Here is a 12,648-nt window from a genome sequence, read left to right on the forward strand (position 1 = left end):
GCATAACGTGCAGTCGGTTGTTAAAGCACCTTTTGATGTGTTTATTTTTTAAATATGGTGTTAGATTGACTTTGTATAATACTCAGGGTTCAAGGCTGTGCAATCTTTATTTTGTTTACTCAGGGTTCAATGCTTTGAAAATTTACAAGCAAAATGTGCGACTTTATGCAATGTTTTTTTCAGAATGTAGCATTAAAATAACAGTTTGGAACACTGATACAATACTTGTGCTTTTGACATTTTAAAGCAATAAAAGTTTTTGTCAAGTTATTAAACAGACTGTTTAAGATCAATATACAGGGTGAGTCAAAGGTCGCAGGACACCCTTTTGACAGAAGTCAGCGATAATGAAAATGAGAATACTCCAGCAGGTATTCAGGCTGAGTGGTTCTTTTAGGCTACTCCTTTATACACACAAAGTTGTTGTTTTTCTCAGGCATATCTTTGGGATACATTCAAGAGGTGCAACACGGCATCCTGGAAGGGAGTATAGTCATTGTTTACTACATGATTAAGAAGAAGAGAGATGTCAGGGTAATTCTCTGCAAAGTCCAGTTCTGCGCGACACCTATCTTCCTCAGATGAAAATGGGTCATTTCCAAAAACAGGCACCCTAGTCAGCGAGGAACCAAACTCTTGTTCATACATGCTTGCGACAACATTCGAGGTGGGGAGCAACTCTGGAGAAATTTTAGCTGGACAGCCATCTGCAGCAAGTTCATTGGGTATCCCACGAACTAAAAATAAGAAAATGTATTAACAAATAATGCATCAATCAATGCTGTTTATGTTGTACAGTTATGCTAATAAGTTTGCAATGGCCAGGGGGTAGTAAGCAAGCAAACAGTGTGTTTTTTTTTTTTGACAAGCCAGGCTAAGTTTGCCCAAATGTGGTACCATGAAAGAAAGTTTACACTTATATACATTTGGACTTGCTCCATACCTGGAAACATTTAGTCTTGGCTCATTCACTACTATTGGACAAACCATATGATGTCATAGGCATACTCTTTGGCTAATGTAAGGGAGGCTTACTCAAATAAGTGTGCCTTTTATAAGCTTGCTTTGTGGAATAGCCTTTAGGTCAAATTACATATTTTGTTGAATTTCTAAGTAGAAGTAAGTTTATCAATGTATCTACTTTATCATTGTTGGAGCATATTGTTTAGCATACCTGGGATTCTGTGTGCATTCCATGACTGCACCACTCTGCATAATCCAATTTGGCTTACTTGGCATGTCAGGTTTGAAATGCAGAATTTAGTTACACTGTCTTCCATACTGATGACTTCTTGGTCCAGCATGTGTACCAGGGCCTGTTTCAGTGGATAGTTCACTCGACAGTTAACTTCAGGCCATAGCCTTTCCACTCGAAGATTCTATTAATGACAAACATACAAATACCACAGTTACTGTTTAAATGCTTTCAGTTCTTATTCTAAGGAAAAACATTGTCAGAATCAGTCTGTCATTTTTGATTATATCAGTTATACTGTTGGTCAGTAGCACAAAACCTTTACCCTTGATGATGTTGTTTGGAGATATGGTGGCCTGCTGAGGTTGTGTCTGTGTCCTGACAGCATTTCTTGCATGTACAGGCACATGAAGAACTCCCTGCCATGATCAACTCTGAGCTGATCCCACATCCCGTACTTGACAACTGCAGATCTAAAGTAAAATAATGTGCATATGGTTGCACTGAACTGATTAAGTAAGGAAGATGTGTTGAAATCAATTAACCAATTATGAGAATAACACTGGGTGTGATTGGATTCACCTGTAAACTTCCTCATAAATCACAAGGTTGTTTTTCACTGGCATGGTGGCATTACCAACAATTTTGCTGCTGTAGCCATCAACTGCCAAAACATGTGTCACTCCAAACATTACAAGCTTCTCATTTTGATCAAGGTGAAGTTTGTGACCCATATACTCAGCGTGATAAGGAACTGGATTTAGGTTACGAGCACCCTAAAGAAAATGTAAATATTATGATTAATGCAGGCTCCCATTTTTGTCACACTACACCACAATATTCACATAACATTTTTAAAACAAGGGAATTATGATGTTCAACCCCAATTTTGTTGAATGAAAGGTAAATAAATGTAAAAAAAAAAAAAAAACAACGAAAAAAATGATTCACATCTCATAGATGTACTCACAATAAAACATGTTAGGTGTGTGTTCTATTAGTACCATTAACTTTTCCAGCCTTCAGTTCTCCCATCCCAAATTCTTTAATTTACATTTTACACAGGGGTTTAATTGGGGTTGTTCACCAGTGGTTCCCAAGTTTTCCTTATGTCAGAGCATAACACCATATTATCAGAATACTGTACTTTTTGGCCCTCAAAACATAAAAAAGATTTATCAGAGGTTATTTTCTTAAGGGGCAGGGTTAGCCCAAGATGAAAGGAACAAGTGAATCTTGAAAAATATATTGTCACACAGTGTTTGTATGACATTTAAAACAACTACGCTGCAGACACAACGGAGTACAGGTGAACAAATGTTTGTGAACAGAGGTGGAGAATTAAAGTAAACAGCACGAGAAGAGGAGAAAACTAGAGTGAATCCAGGAGAGGAGACACTACACATGCCTCATCAATTTAAAGCGAAGCGCCCCAAGTATCAGTACAAAACCACATGGCTAATTTGCATAGACATGACAGCTGAATCAATGCAGAAGCTGACATTCGCACGTCTTAGTAATCAAGACACAAAAGTAATCTACTTTTACTGTAACTAACAGAATTCAGTGACTTCTTATATGTAATCCGATAATATTCAGAGTCAATATACTTACTATACTGAGTTCCTAGCATAGGCTAAAACTAGCTACCTGACGTCGTAGTTCATGGTATGGCTGATGAATCTCTCTTAGGATTTTTCCAACTCGACATTCTCCTGCACGCACCCCCATTGATGACAGATAGCCGGTCATGAACTTGCGGCCATAGGATGGACCAGTCTGTTAAGAAAAATTTAGATTTCACCAAGGTTTTTGAGAGAAAGGCAGGACATAAGGTGAAAGCCTAAATGAAACGCACCTCATATATTGATCCAAGTACGGCCCTCCCCAATTCTGTGTCCGATACATGCCTTTTTCGTTTAAGGTCGTGTTCAACACAGAATCTTCTAACGCTCATTGCAGAACATCGCTGGATACCCATTTGCTGCAACGTGCACGAAATTTCTGCATGCGTCTGACCACTTTCAAATAAATCTTTAATTAATCTAGAATGTGGTTCCAGTCCGGTCATGTTGTCTATACCAATATAGACAATGTCGAGGCTACAATCAGAACAAGTAACACTGTACAAGTAGTAGACCAAGTTACACTGCAGTGCACTCCCGCGCAAACAAAGCCCGCGAAGAATAAAATAAACAAATCAGTAACTTCCGGCGCACACAAATGGGTCAAGTTAAAAAAATCAAAATCAAGTTCGGCTCCGGCTCCGAACCTGTTTTTTTTAATTGTGCTATTTTTGTTTGGACCATCAGATAAAAAACATAAAAATACAAGCCTAATTTGTTTTTTTGTTTTTATATTCAAAACGAAAAACAAAATAATGAACTGTTTTTTTGTTTTTCCGATTTTGATTTTCAGTTGAATATCAAATGAACGAATGATACACGGATTGTAAGGAAGCCTGCAGTGTTGTTTGCACTTAGGATGTTAGTCTACGCTGCAGTTTTGCAAAATGGATTTTACTTATTTTGTCTGTGAATATATCAGCTGTAAGACCTAAATACTCCAACCTTTACAACATGATTCATTTGATGATAAACTGCATCTAAAACATGCACGAAAAAATCACTCTTATCAGTATGACTTTGGATTCTATAAGGATAATTATGGCAATGTCAGTTTAGACAGATCTGACATTAATCATGCTATAACAAAGTGTGACCTGAAAAATTAATTTGATGGATAGTTTAATATTACCTTTGCTTTTAAGAGATGGGGGGGGGGGGGGGGGGGGCTTAGAAATTAGTGTACACGAGCCAAATAAAAATTTTCAACAGGCTGCTGCAGTTTTTAAATTGTTTTTGCAGCTGCTGAGAGTTGAGAGCAGACCTGACTGTGTGTGTGTGTGTGTGTGTGTGTGTGTGTGTGTGTGTGTGTGTGTGTGTGTGTGTGTGTGTGCGCGCGCATGGGGGAGGGGAGGGGGGGGCAGAAGGAGGGGGTTGGTATTTGAAGCCATGTTTCAGAAGCTGCAGAGCCTTCGGCCACAAGTTCACGAGCTTGATTATCAAGAAGTGGCATTAATGCATCTTCAGTTCCTCAGTGCTTTCTTCAGAATCACTGAAGAATGTGCTTCAAGAGCCTGTGGAATTTTCAGTCTGAAAAAAGAAACATTTAAAGTTTAAACCAATTCACACAGATTAAAATTTGCTTTTCATTTTGTGTTAGAGTCAAGAAAAGGTCGTCTGTCCCTTTATTCTGCCTTTCTGAAAGCTTCATTACTTTGTGGCAGCTTTAATGTCAGAATGACATTCTCTTACCCCACTGTGATTTTCTCAGTCATGTAAATCCACGCAGACATAATGCTACAGGGCATTAGGAGAAGGATTTACTGCTATTTAATTTCTTTGCTTTGTAAAATCTCCAAACTTTCAGGCTTTGTCAGATGTACTAAGCCCCTAGCTGCCATTCTAAGCTCCCAAATTCAATGGCCCGTTTTTATGGTTGAGATCAACTTTGGTTTAATGTAAGAGATGGAATCAATCTGTCAGTTAGAGGCGGAGTGAAAGAGAGAGCCACGGTAGCAAGCAGACAGCATCAGTCCTGCAGTAGCCGGGCTGTGGAGTGGCCATACCTAACCCAGATCCAGGACATCTGTCACCAGGTGAAGAGGTAACTTCCCATAGCTTAGTTCTCCATCAGACTCGTGACTTGGTCTGACAAGTCTGGGATTGCTGGGAAAGGAACATCAACAAGGGCTCCACTACCCCCTGGAGATGTGTCTGCCACGGAAGTGAAGTTCTATGTCTGAAAATGTGGCGATGACGCACTGTAGACTGAGTGTTTGGGAGAGTCGTCGCAATGAGAGGGCAACTGTATCACATATAGAAATTATTTTTAGCACAATGCCATTTTTAGAGTCCGAATTCATTTCTGGCATGAATAATAGAGCCTGTGAAAAGCAGATTGTCTGTAGTCATCCACAACCAAGCATGGACATCTGCTGTGAGCCATTTTGCCCGAGTGAGGTTACTGGGTCTATGGTGAGAGAGGCCACTTTGTTTTCTTTGAAATGGCTAATAGGATAGTGGTGACACAGGGGGAATGGGGAAACCAGCATGTGGATGTCGTTAGGTGGAGAGCCAGCCTCCAACAGTTCTCCTTCATCTTCAATTAAGGCTGAAGTTTCCCTTTGGGACACAGGGGCTGACGGTGGGTCATTTAAATTCCCCCAACAACCCGAGCAGTTTTCACAGATCATTAACGCATCTTTACTGGGATTGGAATTATTTTTATGTGTGCACTGGGAAGATGAGCCGGGTTTTATCTGAAGCAGTGCTTTGCAGTTCTCTTGTTCTTCGCCTCCGGACATGTTCCTCTTCAAATGCAAATAACATAAACAAACAGCTGTTTACTAGCAGGAATTTGAATGACGTACAAGCTACATACGTACGCCGGCATGTCTGACTATACCTGAGATTACAGACAGTAACGGTGGAGTTTGTCATGTATTTTAGGGATCGATCCTCAGCTGCAGTTAAACACTTCGTTACAGTTCTTTCATTCCTTCTTGCGCCCCTCTGTGAAAATTGAATTGTATTGACTGCAGCACTGCTATAAATACACCCGTGTGGCTTTCCACTATAATAAAAGTATACAACCTTCTACCAGTTTGATGGGATCAATCACATGACAGCGGGCTCAGTCAGAACCCTGGGCTCCTGCGGGCCTATTAACCAGGTGTGTATGAGGCGTGACCTGACACATGGCCAGACAGCAGAAGAATGCTGAAACAAAAGCTGAAGGATCAAACCTGCGCTGCACGGGTGGCTCGTGGGTTGAAGCTTTGTTCATTTGGTTGTTTGATTATCTATTACTTATTTATACATGGTTGCGTTACTACCTCAAAGTAAATGCTCAAGTGAGCCCTGTAAACATCAACAATCTATGTCAGTCCAAACCAATACTATAAAGAGTAATATGATAATATAAAATTAAAGTGCATACATATTCACAGAACCCACACACCACAGAATTGTTTATGTTATGGGAAATTTAATGATGCTTTTGAGTATTCCTGTTTCTTGTGGATGTGTTTCCAGTCCTTACACTTGGGAGCGAGAAGAAACGTTGGCCCACTATCTCAAACAGGTCCTTGTGTCTGCCTGACTCTGTGTGTGAGCAGCGGGAGGTGGAGAGGAGGAGAGGAGGTGGAGAGAAGGTGGAGAGGAGGAGAGGAGGTGGAGAGGTGGAGAGGAGGAGAGGAGGTGGAGAGGAGGAGAGAAGGTGGAGAGGAGGAGAGGAGGTGGAGAGGAGGAGAGGAGGTGGAGAGAAGGTGGAGAGGAAGAGAGGAGGTGGAGAGGTGGAGAGGAGGAGAGGAGGTGGAGAGGAGGAGAGAAGGTGGAGAGGAGGAGAGGAGGTGGAGAGGAGGAGAGGAGGTGGAGAGGAGGAGAGGAGGTGGAGAGGAGGAGTGGAGGTGGAGAGGAGGAGAGAAGGTGGAGAGGAGGAGAGAAGGTGGGGAGGAGGAGAGGAGGTGGAGAGGAGGAGAGGAGGTGGAGAGGAGGAGAGAAGGTGGAGAGGAGGAGAGGAGGTGGAGAGGAGGAGAGAAGGTGGAGAGGAGGAGAGGAGGTGGAGAGGAGGAGAGGAGGTGGAGAGGAGGAGAGAAGGTGGAGAGGAGGAGAGGAGGTGGAGAGGAGGAGAGAAGGTGGAGAGGAGGAGAGGAGGTGGAGAGGAGGAGAGGAGGTGGAGAGGAGGAGTGGAGGTGGAGAGGAGGAGAGAAGGTGGAGAGGAGGAGAGAAGGTGGGGAGGAGGAGAGGAGGTGGAGAGGAGGAGTGTTTCCACCACTCTCAGCTTTTTTCATTTTCGCAGGTCGGTTCTGATTCAGCATGACAAAGATGAAGTTTCGCTGTGATACTCAGCAGCAGATACACACACAAACACACACAAATGCATACACACACATCGGTTTAAAAATTCAGCCGTATTCACATAGCTGGAGAGGATTCTTGTTCAGTGAAAAACACAGTTACTGACAACAAGAGAAATGTCATGTTAAAATGTACTAAAACAATGTTTAAATGCAAATTAAACTTGCTGTTATATAGTGTATCGCCATAATTTTGTGGTTGTCTTCCCATTATTGATGGGTTGAAATTATGTTTTAATAAAGACTTAATTGAGATACGCAACAGCATACTTTTACACAATGGGCATTCTAAAAGTGTCCTCTAGAAAAGAATGCATGGCCATTTAGACAGATTACTTTAAATAAACCAATTGTTTGTTTGTTGTTTACATACATTTACATTTACATTTACATTTATGGCATTTAGCAGACGCTCTTATCCAGAGCGACTTACAAAAGTGCTATGTAGTTGCTTGGAATCTCCAAGGTAGAATAGATAGTCCTGAACACAAGGTACTCTAAGCTGGAAAAACCACTAGACGAAAGTCAAATGATACCTAACAATTATACCTGAATATACACATCCCCTGAGGAAAAAGACAGTAAACAATTCCTATAACCCAATTATGCACAATACCTGAGGAAAGAGACGATAAAGTACAATAGACAAAGCATAATTATGCAAAGTGCACTTGAAAGAGGTGGGTCTTCAGTCGGCGTCTGAAGACAGCAAGTGACTCCGATGTTCGGACACACAAGGGAAGTTCATTCCACCACCTTGGAGCCAGGACAGAGAAAAGTCTGGATGCTTGTCTCCCATGTGTCCTGGATGATGGAGGGTCAAGACGAGACATACTTGAGGCGCGGAGGGCTCTAGGTATGCATCTGGGTTTTACCATGGCCATCAAGTAAGGAGGAGCTGGACCATTCTTTGCTTTGTAGGCCAGCACCAGGGTTTTATATTTGATGTGGGCAGCTACCGGAAGCCAGTGGAGGGAGGACAGCAAGGGAGTGACATGGCTGAACTTGGGAAGGTTGAAGACCAGCCGAGCTGCAGCGTTCTGGATCAGTTGCAGGGGTTTGATGGCATGCATAGGAAGACCAGCCAGTAGGGAGTTGCAGTAGTACAGTCTTGAGATAACAAGGGACTGGACAAGGACCTGAGTGGCCTCCCTAGAGAGAAATGGCCGAATCCTCCGAATGTTGTGAAGGGCGAATCTGCATGATCGTGTTGTGTTAGCAACGTGAGCCGTGAAGGAGAGCTGATTGTCGACAACTACACCAAGGCTACGCGCTTCCATGGATGGAGTGATCACGGTGTTCTCGAATGAGATAGAAAGATCACGATGAGGACTGGCTCTTGCAGGGATGTACAGCATCTCCGTCTTGCTTGGGTTAAGCTTTAGGTGGTGAGCTGCCATCCAAGAGGCAATGTCTTTCAGACATGCAGAGATTCGAGCTGAAACCTGTGTGTCAGAGGGTGGGAAGGAAAAGAAGAGCTGGGTGTCATCCGCATAACAGTGATAAGAGAAGCCATGTGCAGATATTGACTCACCCAGAGAGCGGGTATAAAGGGAAAAAAGAAGGTTCATAGAAACGAAGAACATAGGTTCTTCGTTTCTGCTTTCCGATTTCAGACAGATCTCCACAGTTAAATGCTCTGGGCACTATGCTTTAACTGAACCGTAAAATCAGTGATCATCATTAACTAACCAATGTTCCATTACAATGAACCCATAAACATCTTAATCATTATTACTGCTGCGTAGCAGTACAGTGCCTCTGCAGAAGAGACAGGGCGTCTCCTCATTCTCTGCAGTAGGGACAGAGTTTCTCCTGTGTCTCTGCAGTACGGACATGGTGTCTCCAGTATCTCTGCAGTAAGGGCAGGGCGTGTGCTCTCTGCGTTTAAATGCTGGAAACTGCCTCTCGGCTGTGAAATCACAGTCTCGCGGAGAGAACAGGCTGATACTTGCAGTGACTCCAGTGACATGACTGATGAGAGAACAGATAGAAGGGGTCTGGTGTTTGTGAGATCTGTCAGGCCCTAAAATCTCCAGCATGCTAGCGAACTGTGAGGAAAGCCGGGTGCAGAACAGGAAACAACTCTTGCATTTCTGACATCTGCTTGGCGAGCACTCATGCTTAGCTGAATTTGGGGGGGGGGGGGGGGGGGGGGGGGGGGGGGGGTGAAAATGTTATTTTTTTGCCAGTAGCAAGGTTGTGGAAACTGTCTTCAGTTAAACGTGCAACATCTTTGTGGTGTGGTGTGTTTCTGTGATTTGATCCCTGAGTTCCCTATAAGCACCCGGTATAGATCTGCTTTAGAGTTCCCTATAACCACCACTCTGACGTACTTTATGTCAATCCACTGGTAATACCGTGCTTACGTCTACAACATCCTGTGCATCACGCATGTGCCCCCCCCATCCCCCCCCATGTGATTGGTTGAGCACAGACGTGAGCATGGATGGGACAAAAGCCACATTTGTGAGAATCAGTCAGAATCAGACCGGGCACGTCACTGGAAACATCACCAAAATGCTATGAGACTTGCACACTTGCACCTTTCACCCCCCCCCCCCCCCCCCCCCCAAAAAAAAATAAAAATAAAAAAAAGAAAAAAAAAGACATTCTGCTGTCCTGCTCTAGGAGTCATCAGAATGAATATCTGACACCCAGACTCAAGCAGAGCAATGAGGCATTTCACAAAGGCCCAAGCTGCTAACCTGTACAACAGAGATGTAGTCAGGCTGGCTTTGCTAACACTCTGCCATCCCTGCAGGCCAGGGACACCATTTATATGCAAATACATCTGACACTTTCAATGAGTTCCAATAATAAAGACAGCTGCTTGATCAAGACTAATTTCAGATCAGAGCCACAGGGCCCACCCATCCTCCTTCTAGTATCATTTCATCTGACACTCCTCTAATTGCTTGGCTCTCACTCAGTTTTAGCCTTTTAAGTCCTCCTTACCAAAGGTGTTTTCACCATAAGTTATTGGAAATTGAACCTGTATTTCAACAGTATAAAGCAAATGATTGAAGAGGTTGAGACCGTGTACCTATGTGCCATTAGAACTATCTGTCCGCATTAGTGAGATATTCAAGATTGTGGGCTGGCGTCTTATGAACACTATATGTTGAAAAGTCAATAAGTAAATAAGAGACACCGCTTCTAGACGTCCCAGCATGTTATTAATGATTATAGATTTATATCTAAGTAATGAAGAGAGGGTAGTCCATCAGGGCTCCAGGCTCACAGTATAAAGCCAAATTAACATAAAACCTTGCAGATAGCTATAGTAATTAAGTAGACATATTCTTTAATTAAAGTGTAAGCAAAGCATCCATAATCTTGTTCATTTTAATTGTTGATATCATTAACCTACAAGCTAAGATTTCCAAAGCCTCATATTTATACCACAAGTATGTTCAGCCATGTGGGGAATACATTTTGATTGCCCCCTTTGAGAAATTGTAGGTTACAGTATGAAGTATACATACTAAAATATAAATATATTTCTTTTATTGAACCCAGAGGGCATTAAACCAATATTGTCCATATTGGGTATGTAGGATATGTGAGGACAGCATGTCTGGCTAGAAGTAAACTTGAAGTGTTGTGTTGCATGGCACTGTGGAATAAGGCTTTTATCACGAAGTTGTTCCAAAATGATGATACAACATAAAAGATCCCACGTTCGGATTACTGCCTCCTTTAGTGCCAAGTAAGTCTATGTATAGAATTCATTTTAAAGGCTTGGAATGAACCCAGGTCAGTTGACAGATTCTTTGCCCATTTGATTCAAATCATTCAGTATTGTTATATTGGATTTCATTTGTGATCCATTTTCACCATCCCAGGTAAAGATGCATGTCCTGCCCTACAGGTACAGTGGACCAGCAGTGGAGAACAGCTTCCTGTCTGTGCCATGAACTCTCTTTAATCAGCTCACTATGTTCAGATCGATGCAGCACAATCAAGTAGCTCAGTGCTTTAATGATTTAGCTATTGGAAAATGATTCAACTACTTCTTAAAAGAGGTTACGGAAAGTCTGCAGTCTTCTGCAGACAAGCAGTGAAACCTTTTACCTTTGGTTACATGTCAGTAAGACACAGAAGGGCTCTAACATGTCTGTACGCAGGTCGAAAACAAAATGCTTCACTTTCATTGTTCAGCACAGTTAGAGGATTCATTGTTACAGGGACAATCAGATCGAAGTGGTTTCTGAGCTACTCATTCTCGGATGTTCAAGTTGTGTGTGTGTTTTTTAACAGTGAAAACGAGTACCAATGAGGTGGGAAGGCTAATAAACACATCCCGGTGGCAATGGAGATGTAATTTACTGACGCTCCTCTGTAATGCTCACTCGAGAGGAAAGAAGGAAGAACCTTGGCTCTGGGGTGGACGTGTAATAAATCCATGAGTTCCCAGGAGACCTTTGAAGGTCACATAGAAGCACCCAAGGTCAAAAGCTGAACACAATCCAGGAGAACTGCCCCATGGGCTCTTACACACACAGTCACTTTATTATTATTATTACTATTATTACTATTATTACTATTATATAATATAAGGTATATAATGTGTGATATGTTAGTTTCTCTATTTGCAGTAATGAAACATCTGTGATGAACATTTTTCAGCCTAATGACAATACACAAATGTTTCATTCACACATCATTTACAGCATACATACAGTCATCGAAGTGTCATCCCCTTGGGACCCACTCATGTGAACCAGGAATAACCATGATAATTGCTCATGTCATCAGCAGACATTAGCTACCATACTATACACTCCTCCTCAAAAGTCTCTTGGTGGGAAAATAAATAAATAAATAAATAAATAAATAAATAAAGAGCTGTGTTGTGTTACAGCACTAGTGTTCAGGCTGATCTTTGCAAGGCTGAAACCACCATTGCAGCTGCCATGTGGGGTCTATACCCTGAGCTACACGCCTGCAGTGGGGCCTGTGTGTCTCACACACTCATGGTGCTGCAGCCACATTACAGTTTGGTCTCTGATGTAAGATGCTGCAGCCTTCACCTGCAGATTAAACGCTCCTGCAGCCCAGCACAGCATATGAAGGGACAGCACTCTTTAAGGAGAACAGATCTGTGCTCAGGAACATCGCAGGACATTGTGAAGGGAATGAAAATGTATTGTGACCTTTGGAATACTTTCTTTATTTGATTTTGTACGAAGTTTACGAAGTTAATTTAAGGTCTTACATGCCGTGTGATATATGAAAACTCTCGTGTAGTGTTGTTCGGTATTCAGCAAAGAGAAAGAGAACGAACAAGACCACCGGAGTTTCTCAAGTTAGTTTCTGTTGCCATCTAGCGTTTATTTGGGGTATACATCAGATACTGTAGCGCACATTTGTTAGACATCAGTACAGATGTTAAAGCCAAACACGTGGGAAGGATGACAATGTGTTTTTTCACTACTTTGCTTTTGTACGAACTAAATATATTGTGATTAAAGGGCACGACTAAGCGGGCTTACAAATAGATCTAACATCCCCTCAAACTATCTAT

General features: G+C 42.2%; 1 protein-coding gene across 1 annotated transcript; it reads right to left on the minus strand.

Moving 5' to 3' along the window:
* Positions 1-88: 88 nt before the first annotated feature.
* LOC143519192 (uncharacterized) lies at positions 89-3,601 on the minus strand. Its single transcript, XM_077012363.1, has 6 exons — positions 3,054-3,601; positions 2,846-2,974; positions 1,778-1,971; positions 1,521-1,668; positions 1,175-1,379; positions 89-737 (listed from the first exon to the last, which is right to left on the minus strand). The coding sequence occupies exons 1-6, from the start codon at positions 3,264-3,266 to the stop codon at positions 433-435; spliced, it is 1,194 nt and encodes a 397-aa protein (XP_076868478.1). The 5' UTR covers positions 3,267-3,601; the 3' UTR covers positions 89-432.
* Positions 3,602-12,648: the final 9,047 nt, after the last annotated feature.

This window comes from Brachyhypopomus gauderio, chromosome 7 (assembly GCF_052324685.1).
Source record: "Brachyhypopomus gauderio isolate BG-103 chromosome 7, BGAUD_0.2, whole genome shotgun sequence".
Classification (NCBI taxonomy): domain Eukaryota; kingdom Metazoa; phylum Chordata; class Actinopteri; order Gymnotiformes; family Hypopomidae; genus Brachyhypopomus; species Brachyhypopomus gauderio.

Bases quoted from the DNA above. Each gene is read 5' to 3' on its own strand.
- LOC143519192 (XM_077012363.1), bottom strand. From the start codon at position 3,266: ATGACCGGACTGGAACCACATTCTAGATTAATTAAAGATTTATTTGAA. The intron at 1,972-2,845 runs GTAGCTAGTTTT...CATTTTCTTTAG, and splicing joins ACCATGAACTACGACGTCAG to GGTGCTCGTAACCTAAATCC. The intron at 1,669-1,777 runs GTGAATCCAATC...ATTTTACTTTAG, and splicing joins ATTTATGAGGAAGTTTACAG to ATCTGCAGTTGTCAAGTACG.